At 37.0% G+C, this 18,933-nt stretch overlaps 2 protein-coding genes across 2 annotated transcripts; both read left to right on the top strand.

The window, feature by feature from the left end:
• The first annotated feature begins 4,256 nt into the window (after positions 1-4,256).
• On the top strand, positions 4,257-5,324 carry LOC106062319 (FMRFamide peptide receptor frpr-18-like). Its single transcript, XM_013220586.2, has one exon. It carries the CDS (start codon positions 4,257-4,259, stop codon positions 5,322-5,324), a length of 1,068 nt encoding a protein of 355 aa, XP_013076040.2.
• Positions 5,325-14,139: 8,815 nt separating this feature from the next.
• Positions 14,140-15,219, top strand: LOC106063057 (uncharacterized). Its single transcript, XM_013221366.2, has one exon. The coding sequence runs from the start codon at positions 14,140-14,142 to the stop codon at positions 15,217-15,219; it is 1,080 nt and encodes a 359-aa protein (XP_013076820.2).
• The last annotated feature ends 3,714 nt before the right edge of the window (positions 15,220-18,933 follow it).

Raw genomic sequence — 18,933 nt, 5'->3', positions numbered from 1 at the left:
GGCGCCGCCGTTTTGGCGACGCCGTTTTGGCGACGGGACGTTTTGGCGCGAGCCGTTTTGGCGACGGGACGTTTTGGCGCTAGATATCATTTGACGATAATTTAATAAGCACGTAGCTTTTTTTTTAATGAACCCTTGAATTCCAGCGACTTAGGCAAATAACCATGGTGTCTATGTATACGTAATTTAAAGTATTTTGAGAAACATGGTACATGTATTAAATGTTTACTTATATTAGCAAGTGTTTGGTATGTATAGCTGGAGATAGCATACAGTCATTAAATAAACCAATGTTAATGTAAACAAATAATTGCATCAATTTTTAGTCTTTCATCGTTTCATTTTGTTTTTAATTTTTAAAGTAATATCTTAAAAAACTTTTTTGAAAATAAAGTGTGCCTCTTAATAAACAAACATACACAAGCCAAAATGTTTATTAAAGAAAATGATGTGAAAAACAAACACACATTTACATTTAGTACGTGAAAAATATGTCATAACACAAACACTCATGCAAAACATAGATATGAATAATTCTTTTAAAAGAAATAATACAATAAACGTACATAATGTATTTCGCGCCAAAACGTCCCGTCGCCAAAACGGCTTGCGCCAAAACGACCTTCGCGCCAAAACGGCGGCGCCAAAACGGCGGCGCCAAAACGTCCTGCTTCGGGCAACTGTAATCGAAGTTCTGGAGTTGTTTTTGTGTGGTCATATTTGCTTTTGGGACTCTCCATATAGACCTAATGGACAGGTCGACGAAAAACTGACAACAGCACATCACAATTTTATACACAATGTTTCATTCATTCTGTAGCATATCGATTCTATCTCATGCGGTGTTTCCCAAACCTTTTGAAACATTTGTACCCCTTCTGTAATTTTCGTTACGCTATAGAATTTTGGTTCTCTGGTTGTTTTATTTTAATCTGAGAATCGATTTCGTTTTTTTCGACTTAATGTTTTGAAAATGGTGAAAAAGAATTTAGCAAAACTGAACATATTAAATGGGTATTTAAATAAAAATCAACATAGTTAGTGGCGTACAACGCGTGCCCCGTTGAAACTCTTCCCGTACCCCTGGGGGGGGGGGTACACGTACCCCCACTTTGGGAAACATTGCAAGGCATACGCTAATCTAAAAAATATTTTTTGGAATCGATACATCACTTTTTTTTTCAAAAGAATCGATTCTTAAAACGGGTACTTGAGAACTTTGAAAATAGTTATGATTAGTGCTCGGTTTAAAATACTGTCCCAAGATTTGTCAGTCAAGTACCGAAAATAACGTTGCACTAGTCGGTATTTGATATTAGTTCAATATCCCCTTTATCGGATGAAATGAGACGCTATTAACCGACACTTGCAGTAACGTACCTCTGTGGTTTTCCAGTGTAAACTATGCTAGAGTGTTTCCATTAACTAAATAGGGTTTATCAGATCTGTAAATACGACGGGAGTAATGATTGTATAACGCTGATGGTCCGATAACTGAACGTTTGTGATCGTAAAATGTCAAACTGATCTGTGTTCAAGCTAGGAGCCTTGCTTAATTGTCGGTTTAAATTGTGTAGACCAATAAAACAATTTGTGACGGAATGATTCTTACATTGTTACAGTGAGACTTGTGTGTGTTACGTACAATTATACGTTAAGTGAGACTTGTGAAAATTAAATACCAGCATATTACATACTACGTAGCCTATAGTGAGACTTGTGTAGGTTAAACACAAACATATTACACACTACGTAGCCTATAGTGAGACTTGCGTTGGTTAAATACAAACGTATTCATTAATACTTATAAAGAGAGTTGTAAAGATTAAATACAAACTTATTACATAATATGTAACCTACAGTGTGGCTTGTGTAAATAAAATAAAACACATATTACATAAAAGTATAGTGAGACATGTGTAGATAAATACAAATACAAACATACGTATAGGCCCTAGTGAGACTTTTGTAGATTAAATACAAACATACGTATAGGCCCTAGTGAGACTTGTGTAGATTAAATACAAACATACGTCTAGTGAGTCTCAGTGAGACTTGTGTAAATTAAATACAAACATACGTAAATGAGACTTGTGCAGATTAAATACAAACATACGTCTAGTGAGTCTAAGTGAGACTTGTGTTAAATTAAATACAAACATAGGCCTACGCTTAGTGAGACTGGTGTAGATATCAAGATATCAAGAACGAAACTCGAATGAACCGATTAAGAAAATATTTTTATTTGTGCAATTTATGAAGATAATGTAACAAAACTATGTCACACAAAGTATCTCAGATTTAAGATCTAGATCTAGTTGATCAATAGTTTTTTTTTATTTCATACTATTAGACTTATTCAACAAGTAGTTTCTCAACGCTTTTGACAAATGTAGAATGAAATATTCGACAAATTATATAAGTCTGAACAATTTTTATTCACACACCAGAGGCATAGTGGGGGGTGGGGGGTGGGGGTGCAAGGGGTCACGTTGCCCCGGGCGCCACACGCAGAGAGGGGCCAAATAATAACATTATTGTAGATATTCTAGTTATGTAATACATTCTAAATTTATTCGTATTATATTATTATTAAATACTTTTTTATTTATAAGCTTATATTTATATATGATGTTCATGGAAAGTGGGGGGGGGGGGGGCACCAGTTAAGTTTCTTGCCCCGGGCGCCTGTTTTGCTTACTACGCCTCTGACACATACAGAATGTGTATTGTTCGATTTGGCTTCTATGGGCACCATTTTAATATGTTTAAACATCCAACTTGAAATGAAATAGTCTCATTGAATTTATTCTACCGCTTTCAGAGGTCAATGAATAGCAGGAATCAGAATAAAATTGAATAATTAAACGCCTAACTCTTACACATTATCATGGTCTGCCAGCTTCTAGAATTATTGGAACATTTTTTTTTAGAGAACAAACTGACTGCTGCATTTAGTGATATTTATCAGGAGTCGTTATTTATTTATCTACCTCATTTTAGACGTTGTCAAAGTTTTGAAAGTTGGCACTAAAGTGCAGAAAAGTGTTAAATGAGCGGCACCTGGTTAAAGCCATTAGTTCCGCAAAGCTCTGATAGAGTTCGACAAACTGTTACTCAAATGTAGAACACAAAAGTCTATTGATCGGACAATGATCGTGCGATTTCTCATGAGGTTCAAAACCTGTAGCGTTTAATAACATACCGTAACTAATGACTCAGATTTCTATGTTCTCAAGTGATATTAGCATTCACGAATCCACACTGTGATTATGCATCATTATACAACCATTATTGGCTTTTTTTTGTGAAACAGTTATTGAGTGAATTAAATTATTGCAAGGTATTCAAAACCCATTTCATATTGGATAACTGACATTGATAGATGTTTCAATATTAGAAAGGACCGAGCAACCTCCCTCGACAAATCAGCCCTTGTGCAGTAACCAACATTTGCTCATGACGAAATCGCCAAAGTTTATAAAGAACACTATTTATCGCAAGCTAAACTCATCCAACTGTGACAACGATTAAATTGATCTTTTCTTTTTTCATTTCGGATGATTATAAAGATTTAAAATGACAGTATTGAGAACGCAAGAGATTTTGTCTCTGAATTGTAAAAGTGAACTAGCAATACGCGTGTTAAAATCAATAGGCCTAATAATTTGTTTGATTTGTCAGACATTTGATTATCTTAGAAACATTCACGATTTACTCGGGCAGAATGGATACTTAAAAAAACACTTTTTAAACAGCTCTAAATGTACATAAAAACAGCCTTAAAGGCTAGATTTAACTCTTTCACTGCGAATTATTTTTGATCGAAACAATCGAGTTTACTTGAACAAACAAAAATCTGCAGGGTGGTTAGAGTTACTAAAACTAACGTAGCTTTTAAAAAAAAAAAATTATTATGTAATTAAAGCGCTAGCGAAGTTACTCCCTGAGAGTAACTCAGCACTAAAAGAGTTAATGATCAACGTCTCTGCCCTTTTACGTATAAAGGTTCAAGGACCAGTTAAATTAGAATGAACTTTTTATCTCAACTACGGACTCTTTTTCATAGTAATTCAAACATTCTATCAAAATTGTATATAAAGTATTAGGAGTTCCTCACCAACCAGACAATTTGAACATTATAAATAAACGTTTCTGAATATATGTTTCTTTCTATCGGAAGGATATAGACTTGCCTACCCTCGACAGTTGCTTCATATTTAAACGTATACATACATAAAATAAAAAGTCAGAATATGGAGCTCATTTGTGAAACGAATCAAACATTGTGCCGCACTGTTGCCCCTGCGTCGACAGGTCTGTTAAGTGACTATGCCACTTGGATGTTTAAAATTGTGAATTACGTCGTACTCAGCAGCGCCATCAGCATCGTGGGTCTTGTCGCCAACAGCATCAACATCTGCGTGCTGGTCAAGCAGGGCTTCAGCAACTCTATGAACATCAGCTTCTTTGGCATGGCGATCTCGGACATCGGCAGCCTGCTGACCCTGCTCTGGCTTAACGCGTGCTTGAGCCCTTTTATAAAGAACTTTTTTAATGATATACACTATCTCTTCGGGGCCTGGCTTCATGGATGCTCAGCAAGGATTACAGGCTGGATAACTGTGTACGTTACCGTTGAACGGTATCTGTCTATAGCCAAACCGCTGAAGGTGAAAAAATGGGTTACGCCGAATAGGACTGTGGGTATTGTTGTTACTATTTATATTCTTAACCTCTTAACCCTCTTCCCAGAAGTGTCCACTGTATACTTCGACTGGAAAATGGTCACAGGTGAAAGCAAAATTGTGAATGGCGTTTACATAGAAACAGATGGACTGACTGTCGAGGGTTTGGTTTTCGCGGTACACGCGGCGCTAACAATGATGTCATTCGTGGGGTTGGTCATTTTCACAATTGTTCTGGTATCAAAAATCAAGAAAAAATCTCTCTGGCGCAAGTCGGCTACGTCCGACGAGTCGCAGCACGTGGCCATGTCAATGAGAGACCGGAAGACTGTTGTCCTGGTCATCACGGTGGCCACCCTGCTCATCGTCTGCTACATACCCACGGTGACCTTCTCCATCGTGACCAGCTGCGTCCCAGCATTCAGTTTGCAAGGGAAAGAGTCGAACGTCTTCTACATCGCCTGGTCCTTTGCTTTCATCACCCACTCCATCAACTCGAGTCTAATAGTGCTGCTTTATTACAAGATGAGCTCTAGGTACAGGCATACCTTTAATCAGATCATTTCTGGATGTCTTCGCTACAAGAGCAGTCCTAAGAACATAGATGGTAAACTGGAAGATGTCACCAAATTCTAATGTTACTTTTATAACAATGCAAGACTCCATATAACTTTGTTATCCTAAGAACATAGATGGTAAACTGGAAGATGTCACCAAATTCTAATGTTACTTTTATAACAATGCAAGACTCCATATAACTTTGTTATCCTAAGAACATAGATGGTAAACTGGAAGATGTCACCAAATTCTAATGTTACTTTTATAACAATGCAAGACTCCATATAACTTTGTTATCCTAAGAACATAGATGGTAAACTGGAAGATGTCACCAAATTCTAATGTTACTTTTATAACAATGCAAGACTCCATATAACTTTGTTATCCTAAGAACATAGATGGTAAACTGGAAGATGTCACCAAATTCTAATGTTACTTTTATAACAATGCAAGACTCCATATAACTTTGTTATCCTAAGAACATAGATTGTAAACTGGAAGATGTCACCAAATTCTAATGTTACTTTTATAACAATGCAAGTATCCATATAACTTTGTTATACAAAGTCCTTTATTTATGTTACCAATCTTTAAACCAAAACTGACATAAAAGCTCTTTCATAACTTTGTATTTTAGAAAGTACACATTTCTTATGCTACTATTGTCAATCCCATAGAGAGAATTGTAGTGGCTGGTCAACATGAATTTGGTTTCATTTGGTGAAAGATAAAATACGTATATAAACTATGCTCTTCAATTTTAAAAGTAAATTGTTGCCTTCTATCTAGATCTACTTTCGTTGGTAGTTTCCCTGATCTATGGCCGACAACTCATCGTTTCAAATCGTTAGAGTTAGTTTTTAGGGATATTTGTTTTCATCAGAACACCAAATAAACTAAACTCAACATAATTTTACAAAAATAAATAAATTTTGGCAACCTGCCATAAAAGCCAAACTTGGTTCAATAATAATGTAGAAATTTGTGTTTATTAATTACTGCAGCTATAATATGGATCTAGGCTTTGGTTATTTTTATAACAGTTCTGTATAATACAACATTGTATCACTTTGACCTTTTGTTTAGGCTATTTTGAAAGTCAAATTGTAACATAGTCCTATGTATAAGGTCTATGGTCTGTCAATTCTTAAATCATAAAGTATTTTTTTTTATGACGGAACGACTATAAATAGATGGCTTTCTTGGTTTATGGTGTAAAAATAAATAAATTAACCCCTTCTCTGCTAAATGACGATACCAGCGTCGATTCCACCAGAATGTGGCAAATAATTACGGAGAGAAAGAGTTAAGAAATTGTTGCTAAGTTATATTTACTAAAGTTGTATGATTTTTTTTTCAATTTTAAACACTACAGAACACATTTTTTTCTTAGATCTTCCGCCTGTAGCTCAAATAGTTTTTTTTTTCTTTTTGTTTGTTTACTTGCAACATAAAAGATAAGTTTAGCGTCCCACATCCTGAAAAATTGCCAATATCACAGCAAGCTGTATATACGTGCAAAGAGTATGATATAGAGATATTGGTTAACAAACTATTGGTGGCGTCGGGGAGGGAAATGGAACCCTGGTGTCAGGGCCGGCCTTAAGCCAATGCAACATATGCGACCGAGCTAATTCTAGTTGTAAACTATTAAATTAAATTTTATATATAATAACAGGGCTTCCACGGCCTCCTAGAAATTTCCTGTAATTGCAAAATATACACGAAAAAGTCTTGGAAATCTCCTGAAACATCTCATGAAAACTCATAATTAATTTAATTAACTATTAATTTATTACTTTAATAAAATTTATTGCAAAGACGAATATATTCTGTATACAAAATTTAAATTTTGAATTTATCCTCATCGCTACCCAGAGTAGGCACCGCGCAATCCGTTTCGCATAGGGCCCCGCAATTGTTAGGACCGGCCCTGCCTGGTGCGTACGAAATCTTTGATTTGTTGCCAAGATCATAATAATAGTCTTTACTGTGACACCAACGCTTAACTTTGTTTCGTTCAGTCGCACCTGTTTGGAAAAAAATAATTAAAAATATTTGAATCTATTCCTTACTGCGAAGGCGCGAGGGCTCCCGGGTTCGAATCCTGGTAAAGACTGGAATTTTTTATTTCGGTATTTTTATGGCTCTTCTGAATCAAACCAGCTCTAATGCGTTACCTGTGGAAAAATTAAGGCCTTTGGTCGTTGTGCTGGCCACATGACACCCTCGTTAACCGTGGGCCAGAGTAACAAATGACCTTTACTTCATCGCAAGATCTGAAAGGGGGGAACTCTACTGACTCTTCTGTGACATTTTACGTCTCGAGAAACGATTTCTTCCCTTTTTAACTTCTTGTGTGACTGAAGAGGCCAATCCTTGATACACAGCTACGATCGCAGGTTGAGGACAAAAAATCTATTAACTCTTTCTCTCCGTAATTATTTACCACATTCTGGTGGAATCAACGCTGGTATCGTCAGTTAGGAGAGAAAGAGTTAAGGCAAACAGATAAAAAGTGCCCATACTTTTTTAAGCTTTGTAATAACTTTTAATTTATTTAAATTTCATCATTAATAAAATGACCTTTCTGAAATTTTAATAAAATTTTGTTTCCTGAGTCCGAGCTTTTGTGGAAAATTTCAATTTCATGGGATAATAGGAAGTTGTAAAATTAAAAAAAAAAATTCTTAAAAAAAAAAGTAAAAAATAAAGCTTATTTAAAGGGGAAGAACTCCGTCATAAAAACTATATCTACCAATAATGTACACTTTATTTCTCTCATTCGATATCAAACAAAATAATTAATTACCAATAATTAATTGACTAAATTACTATTTTTAATTGTTGATTCATGTTTTGTTTAATTCGATAAATAATTGTTTAAAGTATCAACTTTATCGGAGAATGTGTGAGACAGAAATAGCGTTAACAATTATTTATAGGGGTCTAAACCCAACAAATTTAGCCATAAATGTGAATACTAAAGTATTAGTTTTCCTTGTTGCTATTAGGCAAAGTAATAAATTACCAGTAATTAATTGTCTAATTGGTTACTATTTTTTTTTATTGATTCATGCCTTGTCTATGTCAATGAATAATTGTGAGAAGTTTCAACTTGATCCGAGAATGGGTGTGGGAGAAATAACGTGTACACACTTTTTACCAGACAGACAGAGTGAGTTGATATAAGCTTTGTTGAAAAAAAAATTCAAATTGTTTACTTTGACAAAAATGTGAATTAAAAGTAAAAGTTAAGAATTAAAATACAAGAGACTGTATGAATTAATACCTTGATGTTCGCTTTATAAATTGTTTTGTTAATGTGTACATCCAGTAAAATGCGTGTTTGCGATTAAACGGTAATTTGTTTTATTTTGGTGAACACGAAGGCCGTGGGACACACATTTTGAAAGCCCTTGTAACGAACAGGCTTAAACTTAAATAGACAGCGGCTTTGTCCACATTAGATGTGGAAAAATATGTGGGTCGCAACTGGGTCTGAGTAGTCATGTGAAGTACTGCACTTTTCTTTAATCTTCGGAATCGAAGACATTGCTATTATTACGTTGCATTATATTAGCCTTGCCATCTCTAACGTTACATTTGCTGCCTTTTATTGCCTTTGTTTTATCTCGTGGAGCAGCGGTTCTCAACCTTTTTAACTCGGCGACCCCTTTTTACAATCCCCCACCGTGCCGCGACCCCCTCCCACATACAGCAATAGAAGAGTAGACAATACTAATCCATATTTTTCGATGGTCTTAGGCGACCCTTGGCAAATGGTAAATCGACCCCAAAGGGGGTCGAGACCCACAGGTTGAGAACCCCTGTCGTGGAGTCATATATATTATAGCTTTTATACAGCGCTACTTTCATGCTTATAGCATGCCCAGAGCGCTATGATCCAATCTCATTTGTGGACCAGTGGGAGAGGGGTGGGTATCCGGATCGAGCCCCCTTCATAGGTAGCCAAGCCAAGCCAAGTCCAAGCGTACTTAGCCTCTCGACCACGCTTCCCACATAGTTATACGGAGATTGATGTTGAAATTGTCCTTAACATTGTTGCATTTGTTTTCATTTTGTGTATTTGTATTGTACACCAGAACAAATACAACTTATTAACTTCTTTAAACGTTATTCTTTTCAAACTCAATCCACAGAATATAAGCAGAAAATCTAAATGCTGATATTAAATTCGAAATCACTCTTACATACAATATTAAGCTGTGTATATTTTAATCAACTTTAAATACTGATAACAGAGCCTGATTCCTTGTTAGAAGTGACCAACAACGACCCTAGACCAGTGATTCCCAAACTTTTTCCATAACGGAACACTTCGCTCATTATGAGTATTTAGCGGAACATTGTGCTTATTTTTTAGAGCTATTTATTCACATGGTGGTCTACTGGTTAGTTATTCAAGTAGAACACCTATTCAGACTTCAGACACTAGGGTTCCGCGGAATAAGGTTTAGGAAACACTGCTTTAGACTGTATAATAAAACTCATCTCTGCAGCTGCGCAGATTACTCCAGGCCATATTTGACAACGGAGTCAACAACAAAAAAAAAAGCTAACTTTGGCATTCATACTCTCCAGCCTTCACTTCAGCCATGCTTTGCTAGCAGGTATATTTTATGCCAAAGTCGCTCAAATTGAGAATAAACATACTTATTGGTACATGGAACTGAAATGTCAATAAACCCTACCTGTCTATAAAGCCATCAAAAGTTCATTTCGCATTTTACATTAACCCTGTTTACATTTCGCAATTCTTCCTCCAATACTAGTCATGTGTTTGCTAGTCGCGTCATTGTCACTAAGTGAAAACCATATCCCTTTCTATGAAACAAATAACTTTTCGCGCCTAATTCCCAACCGTGTCATAGCAGACGATGAAATGTTAGACTGGCATTGGAAAAGAAATAAATGAATGTAGCCCGCTGTGATCGATGGTAAACTCGTTTAATTGTCGCAAAGGGACATAAACATTATTTAGTTCGTTTCGAATGTATTTTTAAGTTGCTGTTCTTTAAAGAGTTTTTAATCGTGCGGAACAGGCGGTCCTAGCCCAGTTCCGAGTCGGACACTGTCCAGTTGGTGCTTACCTCTCACGGTGTCGCCATTGCATGGAGGACGACGAAACAATAGACCACATTCTTTACGAATGCAGAGTTCTGCACGAAAGGCGATTGGGACAAGGAGAGATAACTGGTTCATGGCCGACACAGAGGCTGTCCTTGTACGGGGACAAGGCAACCTTAAGACTCACTGCTGCTCGCTTCCTCTCACGTGCTCTAAGGGAGTAATTCCCAGCATGTTATTCGCTGCCAATGGGGTTTCTGAATCTTCCAAAAACAAAAACCCTAATTTAAATTGCATCTATCTCTTTCAATCTAACAATACTAGACGACAACAGTTGTGGGGGCTGTTATGGATAGGAACGTTGCCGGCCTCTGGGTGGGGGCGTGACCCTGGTTGGTGATGCGGGACTAAATAACTACACTCGCTTGATCTACACTGAACGCTCTTTTTTGTTTTCTTTTTTTTTTGATAGCGGGATGGCTAAAATGGATGTTCCTTTGGCACCTGGTGGCTGCTAGGCGATGACGCCGGGTCGGGATCAGTGGTTCGAGTTTACACCTGGGCCTGTCTTTGGTTCGCCATATTTTCTTCACCTTCTCTTGATAACCTTTGCACCTTAGTGCTTATTCATAATTTGTTGTTTGTTTCGTTTGTTTTACATAATTCGGATGTTCCTTCAGAGTTGAAGATAGTTTACTTCCTAGTCCAAACCTCCCGCAGGACGACGGGGGATGGGAGCGGGCAGGGTTTGAACCCTCGACCGTCGATAAATCCGAACGACAGTCCAGCGAGCGAACCGCGCGACCAGGCAACCATCCATCAACACTAAAAGCTTCTACCTCCATTTATGTTTCATTCTTTAGAATTTCGCACTTTTCCCGTAGCAAATATATTTTTCTAATTACATCGTATTGGAGAGTTCCACTGTAAACTAAACAATGTCAATGACGCTAAACTGAACTTTAACATTGACAACTACGTAAATGTTAAGAAAATCATGTATTTTTTTTTAAACATCGTGTATCAACACTTCTTGTCAATGAAAGGTTGAATGGTGTAAGGTTGCCGAATGCGAATGTCGTGTAATACTGAGTTCTTGCTTCCTGAGGTGCTCTTGACACGTGACAAGACAAATAGTATAAACTGACCTAAGTCCGTTTCAGCAGACAAACATGAAGTTTATTTTACTACAATAATAATAATAATACACTGCACTCCTTGTTAGTGCTACAAGTCAAGAAATAATAAACAATCCTATCCGCATAACAGCGGTATCAAAAGTATCCAATACGTTAACAACAAATCACGTCCGCATCTCAGCGGGCAACACTGTGTAGAAATATAGATCAACTAATACATGTCTCAAAAGACCACTGGCAACAACTGCCCACAAGTTACTTTCTAACTGAAATTACTACAGACTTTTCTAAGTCGCTACTCTCCATCCCGGACACTAAAATATACTTGACCACTCGGTCCAAAGAATAACACTTGACTTCTTACTAACTTGACTTTACTTGTCTGCTTTACTTGACTTGACTGACCTCTAAGTCTAACTTAATTCATTCTACTTCCTGTTTTCTACATCAGGAATTCCACGTGTCTTTTAAACTCTTAACATGACGTGAACTTTAGATCATGCAATGTCAACTAAGACTGTGACAATCAACACTTCCTATATTTCGTACACCTGATACACCAGAAAGCTTGCTATTTTTTAGAATTACCACCATGTATGAGAATCTCCAATTATTTAGCTTCCATTAAATTAATGTCAAGTTATTTGGGTTCAATGTAGATCAGTTCTACTGTATCCACTGCATTGCACAGATCTACCTTTTTTAACTTCTCACGTGACTTAGGAGACCAATCCTTGACACACAACTGCGGTCACATGACTAGTACACAAAAAAGTGTCTCACACAATTTCAACCTACGAAATATACTATTTAATCATCAATTGATTTGTCTGCAAAAGGAAAAAGGAAATCTATTTTGTTAGTTCTTCTTATCGTGGCTATGAAATTTCTTTTAAGTGATGAACTTTGTCATCAGTGTATATATAACAATGAGATGCCCTTGTACCTTAGCGAACTGATTACTCCATATGTCCCCCAGAGGGCCCTGCGCTCAATGGACTCAACGCTTTTAGTAGTGCCACGTTTCTCCCTCAAAAGCTACGGTCTGCGTGCTTTTTCAGTTCACGAACCAAAGGTTTGGAACTCACTCCCCATTGATCTCAGACAGACAACATGCTACACCACTTTTAAGAAGAACATTAAGACCTATCTGTTTAAAACCTTTTTAGATTAACTGTCATTTAACTCTCGTGTTTTTGTTTGTAATGTTGTTACAGCGCCTTGAGCCTACATTTTGTTTAATTAATAAAATTATTATTATTTATTATTATTATTATGAATTTGTGTAATTTTTCAAGAAAGCAAGTGGCCAGGTTTTCCCAGTGTTTTAAGTCAAAATTCTGTCCTCGGGCTATTAAAGCAACCATTCAATCATAAACGTCCTTTTGTTTCGCCTGGTTAATTAAAAACCAGTGTCAACCAGTACGGATGCTTCGTACAAAACAATTATACATTTTTTTTTTACTTCAACGGAAAATTAACTAATTACAATTTTTTGACATGCTAAACTAATCGTGAGATGTGCATTTACAAAACATCCACCCTGCAGGGTGCACGCGCCACAGATAAAATGGCAGTAACGCCTTGGAGCAAACATTGATTCTTAAATGTACTACTTCTATAGACGCGGGAAACTTCAGTATGCAAAGATATCGAACTATAATATTGTACATGTTTAATTATATTTATTGAGATGTAAACATGTAGAGAGATAATCTCGGATAATTGTAGTCGTTCACTTATCTTTAGGAATTAAATGTCTTTGTTGAAATGGATTTGGAGATTAAGAAACAAAACAGAACCAAAATTACACTATCAATAATCTATCTCACTTATACATTGATTGACTTTCTGTTTGTTCAAAATACAATATTTAAACATTTTTTGTTGACTTTAATTTGGATTATTTTTTTTTTTGCGTAAAGTATTAGAGTAAGTTGGCGGAACCAGGGTGTCAGAGAATAAAAATTTAAATACCAACACACGTTTATTTAAGTGTGCTTAAAAAAACAAATGTCACGCAGTCAAAAAAACAACAACAAACATTCCAATATTAGAGAGCTCACTACTGAGGATTTTCCCGATAAACTAATAAGGTCAAGGACTCTAAATTGAACTTCCGTGTTACCAAAACTGACGTACTAAAATGCACTACAAAGGAAGGAGCTAAGATAGTATGATTACACAGTACTCTCCTTCTAATATGGTGAAAAAAAGTGCACACTTATAATATACCTTAAATTATTTACCTTAAATTATAATTTATGATTATTTCCTTTCTTTTGTACAACGGATACTGCAAAAATCTAGTTTTTTATAGTTTTTTTTTCCGGAAATTGATGAGAATCTCTAATGGATTGTGTCTGATAGTTGTTGATTTAAAGATGACATTAATATTAGGCTTATAGAGTGTCTTGCTTTACCAGTTGGAAACATATTTAGGAAAACTCATTATTCTCACGTTCTTAAGTCGGAACGATTTTTATATCAATTCTAAATCTATCTACATTTTTTAAATGGTACAATTGATTTTTTTTTTTGATAAAAAGTTTTGGTATGTTGTCAATGTTTACGAAACAAATATTCACAAGTGTAAGTTTTTAAAGTAGCCAAATTAAGTCCTTTCAGTGACTTTTACTTTTTCTTTCATTTCGCGGTTTAAAATGGCTGCCAACTTGACCAATGAAATCAGCGTACAATCAGTCATTTCTGATGTCCAGCGTGGCACCTGGACACCACTGGTCAGCGATGTTGTGGTCAGCGTCTTTCTGCTAGTCAATCATGTCGTTTTAAGCTCCTTCCTGTGCGTCACAGGAACCGTGGCCAACGTCATCAATTTATGCGTGTTTTTAAAGCAAAGGCTTGACACTTCGATGAACATTAGCCTGTTTGCTATGTCCGTCGCTGACCTGGTCGGCCTGGTCACTCTACTGTGGTTGAACATTTGCAGTAACCCGTTCATCAACAATCTTGATCCAAATATTGTCTTCACCGAAGTGTCCTACTTGACAGCTGGCTGGCCTCACGGCTGCGCCTCTCGTATAACTAGCTGGATGACCGTGTACATCACGGCTGAGAGATGTCTGTCCATCGCCATTCCCTTAAAGATCAAAGAAGTCATCACGCCTTCAAGAACCGCCGGGGTTATATTTGGCATCTACTTGGCGAATATTCTCTCCCTTGTTCCCGAATACTCAACGGCTTACTTCGACTGGACGCACAACCTGGCCAAAAATAAAACCACGTTTGGTCTGGCTTTTCGAAGCAACCGGCCACAGACGAAAGGGCTGACGTTTCTCTTCCACGGCTCGTTCACCCTCATTTCCTTTTTCTCCGTCATCCTCTTTACGTCTGCTCTAATCTTGGAGCTGAAGCGCACATCGCAATGGAGGCGGCAGACGACGTCGAGCGAGCGGCAGACAGCAGCCATGTCAAAGCGAGACCGGAAAACCATGGTGATGATAGTGCTGGTGGCGCTGTCGCTCATCGTCTGCTTCATCCCGACGGTGGTGCTGTCCATTGTGACGATTAGCGTGACCGAGTTCAGTCTGGTGGGCAAGGAGGTCAACCTCTTCAATACCTGTTGGTCATTTGGATTTCTGCTGCACTCGGTCAACTCCAACGTGCATTTTATCCTTTACTACAAGATGAGTTCTAAATATAGGCTCAATTTTAATGAACTGTTTGGAAGAAAAGTGAAAGGCAAGGGAGATAATCAGAATGAGAGCGACACTCACGAATAAAGAAAGGTGAATGATCCATGAAGTTAATTAATGGCAATTAAATGATAATGTATTGCTTAAGAATTAGTTGTTTTTTTTATAACCTAAATAATTTGTACTATTTTATAGCTGGTTTGGTCATATTTGTAAGACATGACTCGCTGTCTAAAGCAGCGGTTCTCAACCTTTTAAGCTCGGCGACCCCTTTTTTAGAATCCTTCACTTGGCCGCGACCCCCCCCCCCTCTCCCCACACAAACAGCTAAAGAAGAATAGACAAAAACAATTCATATTTTCGATGGTCTTAGGCGACGCCTGGAAAATCGTCAATCGACCCCCAAGGGGGTCGCAACCCACAGGTTGAGAACCCCTGGTGTAAAGTCATTCTTCAAGGTAGAGTGGAGGAAGCACAAAGACAAACTGGCTGGATAACATAAAAGAATGGACCGGCCTCTCTCTCTTAATATCTTATTAACTCTTTCTCTGCGTAATTACTTTCCTCGTTCCGATAGAATTATTCATTGTGCTCATTTGTATTTCACTATTCTGTTACGGCTAAATCTAATAACGTTTTTGTTTGTTATCAAAAAAATGTTATAGTTGGTATCGAAGTATAGGGGAAATGCATGCTCTTAATACAAAGCACAAATTACAAGATTATAAATCTTAAAATTTAATTTCATGAGGACAAATCAACGTTGGTATCGTCAATTAGGAGAGAAAGAGTTCAGAACAGCTGATGACTTAGAAAAAAATGGAAGGATTTGGTCACGCGAACTCTCACAGTATCTTTACGACGAAAGTCAAGGGACAGATGATGATGATGAGTGACCTTATTATGACGTTTATCGGCTCAAGTCAGGGGCGGGTCTGCTATTTGAGCAAACGGGCACATGCCCGGTGCCTTAACTCCTTCTCTCCTAACTGACGATACCAACGTTGATTCCACCAGAATGTGGTAATTAATTACGGAGAGAAAGAGTTAATGGGCCGGTGTGGCTGCCGAATTGGTCTCATTAAATGTTATTGGCCTCGCCTTACCTTTTAACAATAACAATAATAAAAACAATAACAATAATAATAAGATTCTCGTTCATTTCTAACATAATAATAATAATAAATTCCTAGGAACATCTTCGTTGCCTGTCAGAGGGCGGTACTGCTGCAGACCTGCCACATCACCAGAAAATTCCTCAGTGGAAACTGTTAAAGGGACTACGATGAATTTTGTTTCTCTTTAGCGAAACTCGACCCTGGCAGCGCCAGAGAATGACTACTCGTTCATTTCTAACATAATAATAATGATAATGATAATAATATTTTTTATCCATATGGAAATGATAACTAAAGAAAACCAAAATATACACTCACACCTGACTCACTTATAATTTTCACGTCAGAATTTTATATCAGATAGTTCAATCTTATTTAATGATATTTGCTAGGGGGACAAAAGAGTGTTTGTTTCTGTTTGTCTTTGCTATCGGTGTGTTTTACAAAAGATCTTTACATACTTAACTTAATATACTTAAGCAACATATTTCGAAATAATGGATTCGCTTATTTCGCTTCTATCCACTTCTTTTTCTACACTAAGAGATTAACAATCAACTGATTAACATAAGGCCTATACTTTTTTATAGAAGACACAGACGTCCTGATACTTTGCATGTTTCCTAGTCAAAGAGTGGCGCTGATACAGTCTTACGAGTTTTTGTAACTAAAGTAAATTAAAATTAAATTATGGCGCTACTTCCATGCTTATAGCACCAGTGGGGGGAAGGGGGTATCTGGGAGTAGGTTTTCCGTACTGGCGCTCAGCAAACACGACTCTGCTCGAGTCAGGTGTCGAACCTCGAGCCGCTTCCATAGGTAGCCAAGCCAAGTTCAAGCGTACTTGGCCTCTTGACCACGCTTCCTACGTGAACTAAAGATAAAACATCTTCCTAGATCAGAAATGTCAGTTTTGGTTCCACCCAGGCCAGTTCGTTCCAGGTCACATGATTGCACGGCGTCATATTTTTTTCCCCATACCGTTTAAAATTTAAGACTTCAGCCTCCAAAAAACTTTAAACCAAACGAAGTAACAAAAATTATATTTGGATGTAATTTGTTACTCTGCCAGCCACCACTTTAAAACTGTCAATTCGTTCGGATGCGAATTGAAACTAGCAGTTGGAAATATTTGAGTTAACAACGCATTTCAAGGACGACTGGAGATAATAGAAGAGTCACGAAAAAAATAAATCCGCCCATTTTACGACCTACCAACCAAATGGAAATTTACAACAACGACAACCACCTAGCCTACTAGTAGTGTACACAGTTGTTCATCTCCCTTGAATTATCTAAAATTAGCCTATACATTATTAGAAAAGAGCATGTTTAATTGTTCAACAAAGAGAGACAAGGTAACTCACATAGTCACAAAGTAAAGTAGCAATTATGCATAAAGCACTGAACCATAATCTTCAAATACAAAAACAAAATTTAATAAAATACTCAGAAAGACACAAAGATAAATGCACATTCCTCGTCCCATATGCTAGGACAAATTTGTACAAATACTCCTTCTTTCCTAGTGCTATTAGAGCATGGAATGGGTTGCCTGAGCTAGCCAGGAAAACCAGTGACTTGGCAGAATTTAAGTCATTGGTTAATAAGCATGACTAAATGCATGACGCGTAGGACGTAATCATCTTCTTTTTTTAAGTAACGTCTGTATTATATAAGATAAGATAAGTCATTCTACCTGTTTTTGAGAGCTGATCCTCTCAAAGTATTGTAATATTTCCAGCATATAAGGCCACTGAAAAAATAGCGTAGAATACTATGTTTCTTAAGTTTAACATCCTAAACTTCGATTCCGTAAAACCTTTAAGTTATTGACGAATCAAAATTTTCCTGAACTCTTGAACCAATAATGCCTTATATTTGGAAATTCCCGAACGCGATAGCCATTTCAAGAACGCGATATTTCTTTCAAAATCGATGTTGACTCTAGATCTAAGTCTAGTACTCAAGCCAAATTTACATTTATTTGTTTTTTACTTCAAAAAAATTATAACGGTGAAGCTAGAATTTTCCCCATGTGGCCAGCGAGCTAGTCATTCTTTTCTCAGCGATATACATCAACTCTTAAATCTCTAGGAAAATCGTTAGAGCAATTTTTGATTCCTGAAGGTTCCATGAAGTTTTGACTTGAATAGAGGTATTGTAAAAATGGCATAACGGTCAAACCAAAGTTTTCCCTGTGTTGTTAGTTAGCTAGTAATTCTTTTTTATAAGATATACATGAACAGTCAAGTTTCTTAAAAGATCGTTAGAGCCGTTTTCGATATCCGTGTCCAGGTTCAATGCTCCAGGTTTAAACGATGAAGAATTTGCAAGCTGATAAGAGGAATTGTAAAAACAGCATATTGATGAGATCAGAGTAGGAAATATTATTGTAAAAGCATGGTTTGTACCATACCACTAAAGGCATTGGCTGTAGTTCATTAAAAAATAAACTATTAAAAATATTAGTGGGTGAAAACTACGTAAGTCGGGTGTAGTTACAGACAGCTTTCATTTAAACAAGATCATCTCATTTAATAATAGCGTCCTGACGTCTTGCAACATATTGCAATGTCTTCGATTCGGAGATTAAGGATGAGTGCAGTTTTTCATATGACTAGGCAAACCCAGTTGCGACCTGCATATTTAGCCGCATCTCACTCGGACAAAGCCGTTTCTT

This window comes from Biomphalaria glabrata, chromosome 2 (genome assembly GCF_947242115.1).
Source record: "Biomphalaria glabrata chromosome 2, xgBioGlab47.1, whole genome shotgun sequence".
Classification (NCBI taxonomy): domain Eukaryota; kingdom Metazoa; phylum Mollusca; class Gastropoda; family Planorbidae; genus Biomphalaria; species Biomphalaria glabrata.
This window is presented reverse-complemented; position numbering and strand designations above follow the sequence as displayed.